This window comes from Danaus plexippus (genome assembly GCF_018135715.1).
Source record: "Danaus plexippus chromosome 18 unlocalized genomic scaffold, MEX_DaPlex mxdp_20, whole genome shotgun sequence".
NCBI classification, from domain to species: domain Eukaryota; kingdom Metazoa; phylum Arthropoda; class Insecta; order Lepidoptera; family Nymphalidae; genus Danaus; species Danaus plexippus.
This window is the reverse complement of record NW_026869853.1, coordinates 3681041-3694394: the sequence shown is the minus strand read 5'-3', so window position 1 is coordinate 3694394 and position 13354 is coordinate 3681041. Positions and strand designations below refer to the sequence as shown.

Below are 13354 nucleotides of genomic sequence, written 5' to 3'. Positions count from 1 at the left end.
AATATCAGCGTCGGTCAAGATTAAAACTAAAATATGAAGTTGAGCCCATTATACAATATATATAAAGTGTAACTTTATATTAAAGTCTGACAGTACCGAGAGCGAAGTGATAAAACCTTTTCAAAATTATCTTAATAAATATTATTTAAAATCACAATCAGCTCCATCTCTTAACAAGTGGTGCAACTATCAATAGACAATTCTAAGACAACGGTTCTACAGCATACTTACATGTAACATGGGTTTTTTAAGAGGTTCGTAGTCGAAAAAATCTGATAGTAACGCAGAAATTCCTTGCCAATTTGTCGTGTCAGCGAAACACAGCTTTGTAGGGCGGATGGAGGTACAAACCATTTTCTAAGAGCAGTAATGATACAAAAAAATTACTAAAATAATATCTAAATGAATTTAGTATACGATAATTTATTAGAGAATTATAAGTTTACCTCTAACCCGCATTCATTTACAGCTTGCAAAAACAAAGGTTTTCTCATTTTGTAGTGAAATAGAAACTGTCTTCTAAAATTTTCAGCGTACGCCAGAAGAAGTCTTTCTTTATTCGTATTTGTATAATAACTAATAGGAAAACAGGTGCGTGTCTCAAATACTGGTTCTTTAATTTCCGGCCAACATAAATTAATAATACCGAGTTCGTATATAGCATTGTTCAATGATTCTATAGTTAAAGGTTCCTGTACATCCTTGAATCCGAAAATTTTAGGCGGTAATTCTTCGAATTCGCCTTCTTCTGTTGGTCGATCAAATAATTGACTTGCAACATTCTCGTTAATTTCTAAAACTGGGTCAAGCTGTTCTACATCAGTCTTCTTATCTGGGTTGAATGTTTCCAAAGTTACTTTTGCTGTACTCATTTTTCATTTATTCCAATCGTTTCAAATTAATATAGAAATCATTTAAATTTATTAAACAAAATTAATACTTCAATTAGTGTCTATAAATGACAATATAAAAATCGAAATATGCAACATGTCTCGTACTACAAAAAACTAGGTCAATAGTCTATTGCTTTCAGATTTTCAGTAACCCAGCAACAATCATTGAAAGAATCATAGAATTAATATATCTGAAGTAAAGCCTCCTTTTGATAAATATATAAAGACTAATGCAATTTTCCCTCTGTCTGTATTTTGTCATTAGAACATATACTATTAGTAAATGTATAAATATGTTTATTTTTTAAACGTGGTAATTGAAAATTATTGTATATTATATTATCTGGAAGTTTTTAACATACATGTCAAAAATATAAAGTCAAAGTCATACGTGACAGCGTTGACAGTTTTCAAACTACAGAAGCATTGCGTTGTTTCAATCAATTCTTCAATTTTAGTCTCTTTCACTCTCTCTATAAGGTACACAAACCTAGAAAGTAAGTCTTTGTACTCAGGTCTATGATTTGTCAATTCTATATAGCCATAAGTTTCAACGAATTTCGTTGAATAAAATAATATTAAAAGGAACATTACATTTACTAACAATATTTTTACTACTCGCATTTATTGTTTGTTTTTAAAGAAACGGAATATATTTCCATTGTGAATGTAAATATTGACGCAATTTCTTAAAGTATTGAAAATCGATTAGTTCTATTAGATTATTTAACTTATCAGTTTTTAATTCCTTGTCATAAGCTGATACCCAGATAGAATAATATACTTAAACATAGTATTTCATAGAAAATGGGTAACAAATCATCATTGTTGTTACGGGAAGAAGAAATTGCGCAAATACAAGAGGAAACTGGTTGTAAGTTAACATGTCTTTTTAGAAGTTGCGTTATGTCTTTGTATGGTTATTTTTAGTTCTTTATTGTTCTCAGTTACACCAAACCAGATAGAGCGGCTTTACTCACGATTTACGTCTCTGGATAAGAACGACTGTGGTACTCTCTCGCGTGAAGATTTCCTTAGAATACCAGAACTGGCTATCAATCCATTAAGCGAGAGGATAGTTCACTCTTTTTTTGCAGACAGCACCGATGACAGAGTCAACTTTCTGCAGTTTATGAGAGTATTGTCACATTTCAGACCTATTAGGAAGAATAGGGAGAATAGGTTGAACAGCAGGGAAGAAAAATTAAGATGTAAGTGTAAGAAGTATGAACAGTTATTGTATAAAAGATTAAAATTATTCCATTTTACTTGTCTGGAGCGCAATTTGTAGCAGGAACCAATTATTAACAATTTTATTTTGGTTTTGTCAATAACAAATAGAATATAACAGATACAGAATATTAATAAATGGAACATAGCTTGATCAGTTTGTCCCGACCACCCGTAATGGCAAATTGTATATAATTTTTTTTATACTTTAGAAAGAAATGAATTCTTATTAAAGATAACACATTCTGCACATCAGAAACAAACATTGCTGTATTATGTATGTTATAAATTGTAACTTTTAAGAAACATATAACAAAAAATATTTAAATCTAATTTCAGTCGCATTCTCTATGTACGATCTTGACAACGATGGCAAGATATCTAGGGATGAACTGTTGGCGATCTTACACATGATGGTCGGTGTTAATATAAGGTCTGCCATATTTATTATCTTTTTGCTTACTTTTCATACATCATGAAATATTCAGTAATGTGTAATGAAGAGCAGTCTGACTATATATATGTATGTTTAAAAAGGATACATACGGTCTAATTGATATACCTCTTTTTTGAAGTCGGTTAAAGAGACAGACCTACATACATATGCTGACCAATACATTAACATAGTCTAGTGGTCTAGGTGATATCTATATATGTTTGTTTATAATTATAGAGGGATAACATATTAGTTTTGATAATAAAAACAACTATAGAGAAATATTTCATCAGTAATCTCATGTCTTTTTCTCTTCATCAGAATATATCGATAAATATCTACCTACATTATCAATTAATGTTATATTAACATAGTAAAAATCTAGAATGTTCCTAGTTGAACTAACTCAGTATTATTTGTGTATAAATCTGAATAGGTAAACGACCTTTAAATTATAGTCACTTTCATTGTAACTCACAAAAATTTATCAATTAATTTTTTCCAATTAAAATGTTATAGGAATATCGTAATTACTGATAACGTGACCTTTGATTATAATGAAGTTAAAGATTATTGATACAAACTGTTGTTTAAGTAACAGAATTATCAGACGATTTATCTGATTTCAGCGAGGAACAGTTGTCCAGTATCGCTGAGAGGACTATATTGGAAGCCGATAGCAACAATGACCAAATGATATCATTTGAAGAGTTCTGCCGAGCGCTTGAAAGGACAGACGTTGAGCAGAAAATGTCTATACGGTTCCTGAACTGACCGTCAATGAAGCAAATATGACATATATCCTTAGTGTAATGCTTATGATCGTTTTCTACGGGATGCTAACTAAGAAAAATATCAAGCCGCTGCGGGCTTGCATTAATTAAAACTATATGTTTGTAAGGGGTTGTAGAATAGCTATATTTATTCAACATATATATTTTTATATGAGATTCAAATTAAACAACCAACTGTAATAAGTTTACTAATCGTTTGTGTTGTCATAAAAAAACATTTTGCTGCACTCAAGTGCTAGGGTTTACAGATTTAATTTAATTTATATGTTATTATAATGAAAACCGAACTTTATTATTGTTGAAATACTTATTTTAATAGAAATAAATAAAAAAAAAACAATACATAAGCAATTACATTTTAATTTCTGGTTTAAAAATTATTCCTATCGTAAGTATATAATATTGAAATTATTATACAAAGATATCTAAATGATTGAAATCTGGATTGCCATATATGAAAACTATTTTTATACTACCATAATCTTTATTTAGGGATAAATAAAAATTTAATATCTTCACAAATACATATATATTGGTGTATTAAATGAATGAAAGATTGGAATAACATATAAACAAATTAATTTACATTTATATTCTAATTTTACGCCGTTGATGAGACAGCCAGCTTTTTGAGGTGCTCCATGAACACTTGCAGTGAAACATCGTCCGTCAACACGGGGGCGCCACCGTCCTGTTGCGAAACATATATTAATATACACATATTATAATAAAATAATTATAAACATGCAACCAACAACCAGAACCGCTTTCTAAACTAGTTAATTTTTTTTTATATTCAAGAATTTTTTACTTTTATATATATAAACCTTTTTTACAATGTTGTTGTAATATTCACTATAGCAATTTATGAATATCATTTATTATTTATCCAGACACCAAAGCACATAAATAACATTTTATACACGATAAAAATATCAATTGTAAAAATATATGCTACCGCAAACCAAAACATTATAAAAATATATGTATGTATTAGAAACCAATTAAGAATAAATCAACGTAAAAACGTCGGAGACGCTTCTTGTATGTTCAGAAACATAGGTAATATATTATGTACATGCGAATTATATAAATAGCTTTTATATATGTATTGGTTATTAAGCGAAACATGCAAGCCAAAGTAAAGTGCATAGCCCGTAATCCGAAGCCCATAACTCTGAATATCAAAGAAAAAAAAAAGAAAAAAACTCTACCGCAGATGGTATCGGCATCGCCTGGTTTCGCGCCAAAACAACGATGGAACAGAAAAAAAAATAAAAACGTCAATTCAAAAACCATGCTTCGCTGCCATAAAAACATGCATCGAAATCTTATGTAAAATCAAATAAATATTTATTATTTTATATCAAATGCAAATCAAATGTTCAAAGCATTTTGAACAACATCGATAACTAATTAATAAAAATCGATAAATTTTTATTTCACTCACCCCACCGTAGGCGTACATGTTGTTGTGTGTCCTTGAGGGATTCACTTTCGATAAAAGGAATCGTGCCTGTAATAAAAGAATTAATTACAACAACAACAACAACAACAACAACAAAAAAAAATAAACACAAAATAATCGAATCATCAAAGTCTTATAGTATTTCATTATTCAATGTTTAGCCTTGCAGCTGTTAAGACATCGCGGGATATCAATAATGTTATGGCGGGTTATTCTAACAACGGCCGCGCTCACATGTACGTTATCACGCACACACGCACACGGTCCCAGAGACCGGATAAAAGGTTTTAATTGCAATATAATAAACATATAGCTGTTAGTTTTGGTCGAATCTTACTTAAACCATTTTAAATTAATTACAGATTTGATGTGCGTACTATTGTTGAGCGGCATACAAAAAGAGGAGTTGGATGTGAGCGTGTTGAACAAACTGCGGCGTTACAACGTAAACATTCACGATACAAACAATGGGTTAGTGTTCCATTACGATAACTATTAGAATTTTATGCCACCGGAATATCAGTGAAATCAAAATGTTCCCTCGTTTCAGTCAATTACTACAGGAATGTATGACATTGCGCAATATCACTGACGACGAAACTATCAGTTCGACGTTGACGTATAATACGACAGCTGGTAAATATTATTACTTTTTTTATTTATATTGTTCCAAAAAAAAAAACAATATTTGTAATAATTAAAATTTCTGTTAATGCGACTTAATCATCAGTTATTTTGAAAAAAATAAGTTAATTTATATATTTTTTTATACCTATTTCCTTCTTTTCAGGAGTCACTGAAAACTTACACGTAAAGAATTCTAGCTCTGCAAATGTACAAAAAAATCAAATTGAGTCTAATAACAGTGACCCATTAGCAACGTATGATGCAAATATTAAGAAGAATAATGATGCTATACAGTATTACGATGGGAAACCGAAATTAGACAGTGTCTTGAAATTCTGGAACGATATGAAATTCGAGCATAAGATAACAACGGAAACCGTAAGAGAAAAGTACGATCCAGAAATATCTTACGTTCCAGAGACGAAAAACAAACGTGACGTAGACGTTGAGCCCGATGAAGAGGATGACATAAAGAAGTTACTTGACAACTACTTTAAAAATAAAAAGATTAAAAGCGGAAAACACGACACAGAGGCCACGACACAAAGAGGTTTCATTGACGACTATAGAGGCTATGCAAAGTCAAGACTTAGTAACAAGAGAGCTGATGAATTTGGACCGGATCATAATCTGCCATATTTGTTGCCTTTTGGCGGTCAAAAACACTCTAGAAGTCCACTTAGGATTATCTCGGATAAGGATGAGAGTGGATCCAATCGTGATTATGAAGACAATAGTAAATATTCCGACGACAACAGAAAAATATACCAGAATCCGTACTCGAGGAGACTAAAAGACAAGGAGAGATTTGTCGTCACTACGGAGAGACAGAGAGAAAAGAATTTCTCAAAAGACATGATAAAAGAAATAGCAGACAGTGTTAAGGAACTTGTTCTTAGAGATCTCAAACTGAAACTTCAAGAGACTACAGCGAGGACTACGACTCAAACTACACGAGTTACAAGTAAATACTTTGACATTATATAATGTACTTCACAATGTACAATGATAATTAAATAGTATTTATCGATTTCCCACAATTCTAAAGCTTTTAAACATGCAGCACTTATTTACCAAGTTCGTCCATATTAGCCAAGATTTAAGGCAAGATTTTTTTTTTTGTTACAGAATCCTCAGAACCAGCCAGGGATAGGAATATAAAAATTCAAGAATCAGTTCTAAAGAAATTCCTCGAAATGTTTGAAGAGTTCAAATCTCTGAAGACCAACAGTGTGGTGATAACCAGTCCGCACAATGAACATAACATTCAACAGTTGCTACCGCCCGCGATACCTTTTGGAGTACAAAAAGGAGCACAGATACAGAATAGCAATCCGTACGGATATCCGAAGAGCGATTCTAAAGTAAACTTCGATTATGAACCGCAGGAGCACAAGTTCAGAACAAACGAGGGCACAGTCACAGTCAGAGCGCCCAGGAAACGATTGATACCGATCACGTTTCAGACGAACAATCTAGAAATACCACCTTTAGGTATACCCATAGAGAAACCAATGAATCCTATTAACCAGAACATAGTAGTGACCACAGAAATCCCCTACAGGATAGGGGTCATAAATAACGCCTTGAAACCTAGGAACAATCCCTTCGAGGAAACGAAAAATTTTGAACAATATCTATCAAAGCCAATCCACATTCCTAAAGCTCGCAACAGTTATAAGGTACCATTGAACGCTGATGAGGTACGATTCACATTGAACGACGGAGTCAAACACCACAGCGATTATTACGAAAAGAGGAATCCAAAATACCATCCGCGTTCAGACACCGCCTACATTAAGACAGCACAAGTGCCACGCTTCCACGAACGATTGGAAAACACTGACATCCTAGACGTACCAGCCAAGAAAATATACACCGAGAGGGTCGACTGTTGCAACGAGAAGTATTCGTACTCAAAGCAGATGGTGGAATGTTGCAACAGAAAAATAGCATCCAGACAACAGCTATCCTTGAACAGTATGAAGAAGGGCAGATATGACGACACACATTTTAAGAACTTCCTCAAGACACAACAGAAGGTCACAGACATGCTGGAGAGGATCCTCACCACCAGAGACAAAGTACGAAGTGTTGAAACTTCATAGATCACAATAAATAACTACGGGACTACAAGAGTTTTTAAAATTAGAACCAAAAATAATAATAATAATTACATCTCGAACACTAATCCTGATTAAAGTTTTATTTAAAATAACTATTTAAAAATAAATCTAAAAATATAGTTCTGATGCATTTTAAAGTATGTTATGTTGCCAACAACATTAATAGTCAGATATCCAAATGTCTGACTATTAATCTCACGGTGGTCCCAAAACTACCAACTGGAACACTTATAGCATTTTGTATTTAAAACTATTAGTTTGCCAAATTTTTATTGAGACATATATGCTAACAGCTTCTACATATTATTGCCGTTTTTAAAAATTTCATCATCATCATCAGCCTATCGGAGCCCACTGCTGAGTAAGGCCTCTTCTCACACGTAGAAGGTTAGAGCATTAATCACTACGCTTGTTCAAGACGGGTTGGCGATTACAAACTTATAATTTGAAATTATAAGTCCAGGTTTCCTCACGATGTTTTCCTTCACCGTCCGTCAGTGGTGTCTAAATACTCTCAGAAAGTCCATATGACTATGAAAAATCACATTGGTACTTGCCAGGTTTCGAACCCGCGCCCTCACGCATGAGAGGCGGTCCTTTAACCTCCAGGCCACAACAACCGCTTAAATATTTGAAGTCTGCTTATAAAAGGACTCAAAATGTTCTTATACTATCTATAACCGAGAAATAACTCATAGGCTGTATCCCTTATAGAAGATGTATTTGTTATATATCTTAAATATTTTATGACATACTGTCTGTGTATTAATTTGACATAAAAGACTGATGTTATAAATAGCTTTTAATGTCTGTAAGCAAGGTATGTCCTTCGAGACAGTGCACAATCAATTATTTTAGTTGTATATCTATGAACCTGGTTCAATGAGTAATTTTATTTTCTATATAACAAAGAATACATGTTCTAACATCTAGGTAAGCTTTATGAATACTAATTTATTAAATTAAATTTGGTACATAGTACTAAGTTCTTCGACTGACCTGTGAACCTCCGTGCTCTGTGTCAATATACCGAGGGACGGGGAATCTGTTCTGCAGGATATCCTGTGCGTCGTCTACAGGAGCCCTCAACAGCTGGGCAAAGCTCTCGTACTCTGCCATGTCCTGGTAGCGCAGCGCCCTCCATTGGGCTATAGTCTGTGGGTAGTGCATTAATATAATTACATAATTAGTGACAATTTTATTGACATGAACAGAAATAAAAGCTATGATCTTTATACTAACATATGTATATAATTTATTATATATTATTTTATATATATTAATTGAAAAAAAAATATTTGGTGCTTTATTTGCTATATAAATCTGATATTAATGAGTTTAGCTCCAAGGACAACATTTTTAGGCATTTTCCCTTTTACTACACTTTGTTTTTAGAGTATTTAAGTATTTTAGTATTGTCCACACACCTCTCCGTGGTATATCAAGATCTGGAAGAAAGTATCCATAAGCAGTATCCTGTCAGGCTGTATGGAGGAAGTGTCCAGCAGAACAGGCTCTGGGGGACCTCCGAAACTGTAGGAGTACAGTATGGGCTGGATCATGATGAGGGACTGGGTGAGGTCCTCACGCATTAACATGTGTCTGGAATAAAATAAGATTAATTAATAACAGAAATAATGTTATGCAATGTCATATCAGCAGGCAATTTAGTTGTAATAAAGAATTACTTAGTATGTGTTAAAATTATTCTGAGATTTTATTTTAGCAGTCACTCTGGGGTTACAAATAGGGGTCCAGATATATATATATATATATGTATGTATATGTGTATAATGTTACCTATAGAAAGTAGTTTCATCGGGTGAATTATTGAATACTTGAAGGAACTGTGATCTCCGGAGGTGGTACATGAACTGAGGGTAGAGGCTGAAGTTCTCTGACAGACGGAAACTGTTAGGATCATCCTTAGCATACTCTCCGAACTTCTGACACTGCAATCAATCATATTAGTATATTCAGTGCCAATTATTATACATATATTCTGTCTTATATTATGTAATACATTGGCATGCATGTATGTATGTATATATAACTCCTAACAACAAGTTTTAATAGTCAAACTATGTATGTTCTGTAGACAGTAGTAGCCAGTATTCTTATCTTATATTAACATATATCATGTCTAAAGATTTATGGATGAAAATCCAGATTCATATAAAGTGTGTACACAGACATGTGGTGAGGCTTTAAGTGGATGTTTGTCTGTACCAGTCGTATCAGCATCCGGTCCAACCAGCGCAGTACATCCGGTCCGTCCTCTTGTTCGGCGCGGTACACCACGAGGCGGGCCATCACTACCGCGGCGGCTTCCTGGTCGAAGCCGGCTGATATATGATGAAGGTTGACGGCAGCATCGCCCCAGCTGGTCGCAGGCGGTTTAATTTAATATTAATTTCAATATCACCATATGGTTATAAACATTAAAGAGTTTGATGATATGTATATGATAAAATTATAAACGGGTAACATATTGCATGCTCAAAAAAGGAAACAGTATTTTTATAGGCTTGTTATTAACAGTATGCACTCGAGTAATGTTTTTAAAAAAGGAATGTAATAGAAATTTTAATACTGTAAAAATTAGAATATTAACAAAAAAAAAAATCATCAGTAGAAACTGGAACTATTTTGGCCGTGTTATTGTGATATACAATAATGAATTAATAAGTTATAATATAAAAGAAAATCATTTTTATAATTTACTGTCAAAGATGAAAAATCATTCTACAGTGTCAGATACTAAATACTAAATAAAAAACACATACATATCTAGCACTGTGAAAAGGACGAAGTTTACAAAATTTATCTTGTTTCATTGGCAGTAATATATATATATAATAAACATTTTTATAGTTACTTTCTAGCAATGGTGGTGACCCTGACGCGTCTCTGCCCGCTGGAGTGCTGGTACTGCGTAATGAGCTGGACACAGCCGCGACCACCTGCTGGTAAGGGCGCTGTGTGCTGGTTTACCACCTGGAAAACATAAAAAATTACACAACCTTTTATATTAAATAACATTTAATTTAACATGAAAGATATAAATAATGACTTAGATATGATAGAGACAATTTGCAAGTCGTTTTTGAGAGTAATTATTATTGCTAATGATGGCCAAATGACAGAATCTATTTAGTTAATACCTCCATATGTGATAATTTATTGAAGCAAATAAGTAATTATAATAATTTCAGTATTTAAGGAATGTTTTTATACTGTCCATGAATATAATGTTTAATGTTAGGTTCCTTGTAATGTAGTGGATGAATTTTTTTTAATATATTATAACATTTGAAATGATTACCTCAAAGAAGATAGCCATTGTAGTGCTGGGTGTGAAGGTGCACATTTTCCATTGGCATGTGTTCCCCATACCGACCTCCTGATCAGAGACACACGGACCCTTGACATTCAGCGAAACACATGATCCGATTGCACCAGATACTGAAAATGGAAAAACAATATGATAATAAATATCTAAAAAATAAAACATTAAATGTTAAAGTTGTATTTATATCAAAGGAATATATTATTTAGTGTACATATAATTTTAAGAGATTATTTACAACATATAATGTAATTATACAACATACTTTTCAGTTCACGGCTACATTTAACTTCCAATGTTCCGTTGAATGCCATTTTGTAATCTCCTTTCTGATCCTTAGCAAAGACTCTTTGGAATGTTTGCTTGAACAATGACGAATTGAATGAATCACCCATTACCATGTGTCCACTATGAAAAAGTGTTGTATTTTATAAAAAAATATATTTTATAAAAAAAAAAATTTGTTTTATACAAAGATATACACACCCTGTAGAATTACAACACTGTTTCATCTCCATCAACCCGGTCTGGTCTAGAGCACATGAGTAAATATCAATGGCATGGCCATTAGTAGCAGCCCTAAGAGACAAAGCTTCATAATGTTTGATAGCCTTCTTCATATATTTTGCATTGTCCTTATGGATGTCATGATGGGAACGAATTGGTTGCTTCAATTCATCATTGACAACTTGACCGGGGCCTTGAGAGCATGGTCCTCCAAGGAACATCATGATTCTAGCGCCAGTATTGGGATATGTAACCTCCAACATTCCCACAGCTAATGACAGAGCGACACCGCTGCTTCTTAGAGGACGTTTCCCGACACCTAATGGCCAAGGGTCACGACCTAGTTCACTCAATAAATCCGTGAGAGCCATGTCACACTGTTTCACTGGTTGCAAGAACCGATGTGCCGGTGGCTGAGGTGGGGCAGTACCGGGTCTCTGTTGAGGGTTAGGTGCATTGACTCGGCCTATTGCTAATTGTTCTTGAATTTGTTTACCTGTCAAATCTTTTGTGCCCTTGAAAACATAGCACTTATATATGCCTTCTGTTCCTACAATTAGAGAAAATAATTACAATTAATAAATTACTAAGTAATAATATCACTAAAAGTAAAAAATATAAAATGGAATGTTTTCTCAAGTAGTGTTGAAGCTAAGCTTACCCAATTCATGAATTTGTACCATACGGCCAAATGTAATAAGTCCAACAAGAGCATTTTGAGGCATAAGACTAAGTGAAGTTTGTAGGGAGTCTTTGAGAGCTCCGAGTTCTTCTTCATCAAGGCAAGTATCAACCACAAGCAGAAAAATGGGTGGCATGCTTTGTGCTCTGGTTATGGTGTACTCTATGGTGGAAAAGTTTGGGATGAGCTCTGCCGGTTGATGCTGTTCTGATATAGCAGCATATTGCGGGGGAAACTGAAATGTGGTTGACATAATTTAAATTATAAAATAATTTAAAAAAACAATTATGAATAGTGAACATTTAAATAATTTTGTTTCTAATATAGGTCTGACTTGCTTAAACTAGGACTATTTGTTTCTAACAACAAGAGGTAAACCTTATTTTCATATTAAAAATTTGCTTAACATATAAGATTTATTTCTTTGAAAATATATATTTCTAATAAGATTAAGGAGAGTTTTATAAGTCACCTACATTAAGGGTGCAATTTTTGCCAATTAATATCACTAAGTATATTCCTTTAGTATTTATACTTACAGGATTTCTTTGGAAACAAAAATTGCAGACCCACAATTTGGCTCTGTAGTCCACTTGGCACATTGGATTGAGTACTGCGCGACAAGTATTACGTGTGCACAATACTGGTTCATATTGAATAGGAGGTAGGTCCGGTCGCTCCTTCAATGGCTGGTAAAGACAAACTAAAGGGACAACAAGCCTTGTAGCTTCAATTCTACTTGAAGCCCATACGTTCCACGTAAACCTGATGCCATCTCTATCTTCATTTTGTTGAATGAACTCTTCATAAGTTGCCATTTCACCGTTCTATAATATTATTTCGAAAAAACATAGATATACATTCAAGATTATGTATTAAAAAAAAAATTAAGTTCGTTAGATACGCACCACAGATACATGTATTATTGAATGCCCAGATGTACTAGCCGTGTACGGCTAAATAAATATTAGTCCATTCAGGAACGTAAATAAAATGAAATTTATACTATATTTTTTTACCAGACGGACCTAGCCTAGCTGATTTGGCAATAGGTACATCCATAGAGAATTGAACTGTCACTTTCGCCACGTCATTTTTAAAAACAAAATAATAATCAATGTATTTATTTTATTTTAATATTTAATTTCCTAAACTAATATTAACCATAATAAAAGTTTTTTTTATATATCAAATAAGTATATTTAATAAATAGTAGCATTCTTAAAAGAGGCGTCTTTGTCT

General features: G+C 33.2%; 4 protein-coding genes across 6 annotated transcripts in view; 2 read left to right on the top strand and 2 right to left on the bottom strand.

Moving 5' to 3' along the window:
- Positions 1–1025, bottom strand: part of LOC116772898 (dynein regulatory complex subunit 7) — an 83059-nt gene extending 82034 nt beyond the window's left edge. Inside the window, exons 1-2 of the mRNA XM_032665202.2 lie at positions 447–1025; positions 232–357 (exon numbers count right to left, since the gene is read on the bottom strand). Coding sequence (XP_032521093.2) covers positions 232–357; positions 447–872 — 552 coding nt within the window. The 5' untranslated portion in view covers positions 873–1025. The remainder of the gene's footprint in view (positions 1–231; positions 358–446) is intronic.
- Positions 1026–1301: 276 nt separating this feature from the next.
- On the top strand, positions 1302–3704 carry LOC116773200 (calcineurin B homologous protein 1). 2 transcript variants are annotated; one of them, XM_032665622.2, is made up of 5 exons: positions 1302–1390; positions 1698–1767; positions 1841–2104; positions 2463–2556; positions 3189–3704. In XM_032665622.2, the coding sequence occupies exons 2-5, from the start codon at positions 1701–1703 to the stop codon at positions 3331–3333; spliced, it is 570 nt and encodes a 189-aa protein (XP_032521513.1). In that variant the 5' UTR covers positions 1302–1390; positions 1698–1700; the 3' UTR covers positions 3334–3704. The 2 variants fall into 2 exon arrangements, with proteins under 2 accessions (XP_032521513.1, XP_032521511.1); XM_032665620.2 differs by having other exon boundaries at positions 1372–1767.
- A 163-nt stretch (positions 3705–3867) lies between these two features.
- On the bottom strand, positions 3868–13185 carry LOC116772939 (protein transport protein Sec23A). 2 transcript variants are annotated; one of them, XM_061528385.1, is made up of 14 exons: positions 13021–13185; positions 12652–12939; positions 12092–12347; positions 11410–11980; positions 11189–11331; positions 10900–11039; positions 10453–10571; positions 9804–9957; positions 9375–9526; positions 9002–9176; positions 8574–8729; positions 4804–4869; positions 4568–4588; positions 3868–4044 (listed from the first exon to the last, which is right to left on the bottom strand). In XM_061528385.1, the coding sequence occupies exons 2-14, from the start codon at positions 12928–12930 to the stop codon at positions 3955–3957; spliced, it is 2322 nt and encodes a 773-aa protein (XP_061384369.1). In that variant the 5' UTR covers positions 12931–12939; positions 13021–13185; the 3' UTR covers positions 3868–3954. The 2 variants fall into 2 exon arrangements, with proteins under 2 accessions (XP_061384369.1, XP_061384370.1); XM_061528386.1 differs by lacking the exon at positions 4568–4588.
- Positions 4996–7596, top strand: LOC116772938 (uncharacterized). Its single transcript, XM_061528387.1, has 5 exons — positions 4996–5105; positions 5184–5292; positions 5372–5457; positions 5612–6412; positions 6577–7596. The coding sequence occupies exons 1-5, from the start codon at positions 5018–5020 to the stop codon at positions 7554–7556; spliced, it is 2064 nt and encodes a 687-aa protein (XP_061384371.1). The 5' UTR covers positions 4996–5017; the 3' UTR covers positions 7557–7596.
- Positions 13186–13354: the final 169 nt, after the last annotated feature.

Excerpts from the sequence above, each read along its gene's own strand:
- LOC116773200 (XM_032665622.2), top strand. The coding sequence starts at position 1,701 with ATGGGTAACAAATCATCATTGTTGTTACGGGAAGAAGAAATTGCGCAA. Across the intron at positions 1,768-1,840 it reads AATACAAGAGGAAACTGGTT|TTACACCAAACCAGATAGAG; the intron begins GTAAGTTAACAT and ends TATTGTTCTCAG. Across the intron at positions 2,557-3,188 it reads ATGGTCGGTGTTAATATAAG|CGAGGAACAGTTGTCCAGTA; the intron begins GTCTGCCATATT and ends ATCTGATTTCAG.
- LOC116772938 (XM_061528387.1), top strand. The coding sequence starts at position 5,018 with ATGTTATGGCGGGTTATTCTAACAACGGCCGCGCTCACATGTACGTTA. Across the intron at positions 5,293-5,371 it reads ATTCACGATACAAACAATGG|TCAATTACTACAGGAATGTA; the intron begins GTTAGTGTTCCA and ends CCCTCGTTTCAG. Across the intron at positions 5,458-5,611 it reads GACGTATAATACGACAGCTG|GAGTCACTGAAAACTTACAC; the intron begins GTAAATATTATT and ends CCTTCTTTTCAG.
- LOC116772939 (XM_061528385.1), bottom strand. The coding sequence starts at position 12,930 with ATGGCAACTTATGAAGAGTTCATTCAACAAAATGAAGATAGAGATGGC. Across the intron at positions 10,572-10,899 it reads CAATGGCTATCTTCTTTGAG|GTGGTAAACCAGCACACAGC; the intron begins GTAATCATTTCA and ends TATGTTTTCCAG. Across the intron at positions 4,589-4,803 it reads ACATGTACGCCTACGGTGGG|GCGATGCCGATACCATCTGC; the intron begins GTGAGTGAAATA and ends GCGCGAAACCAG.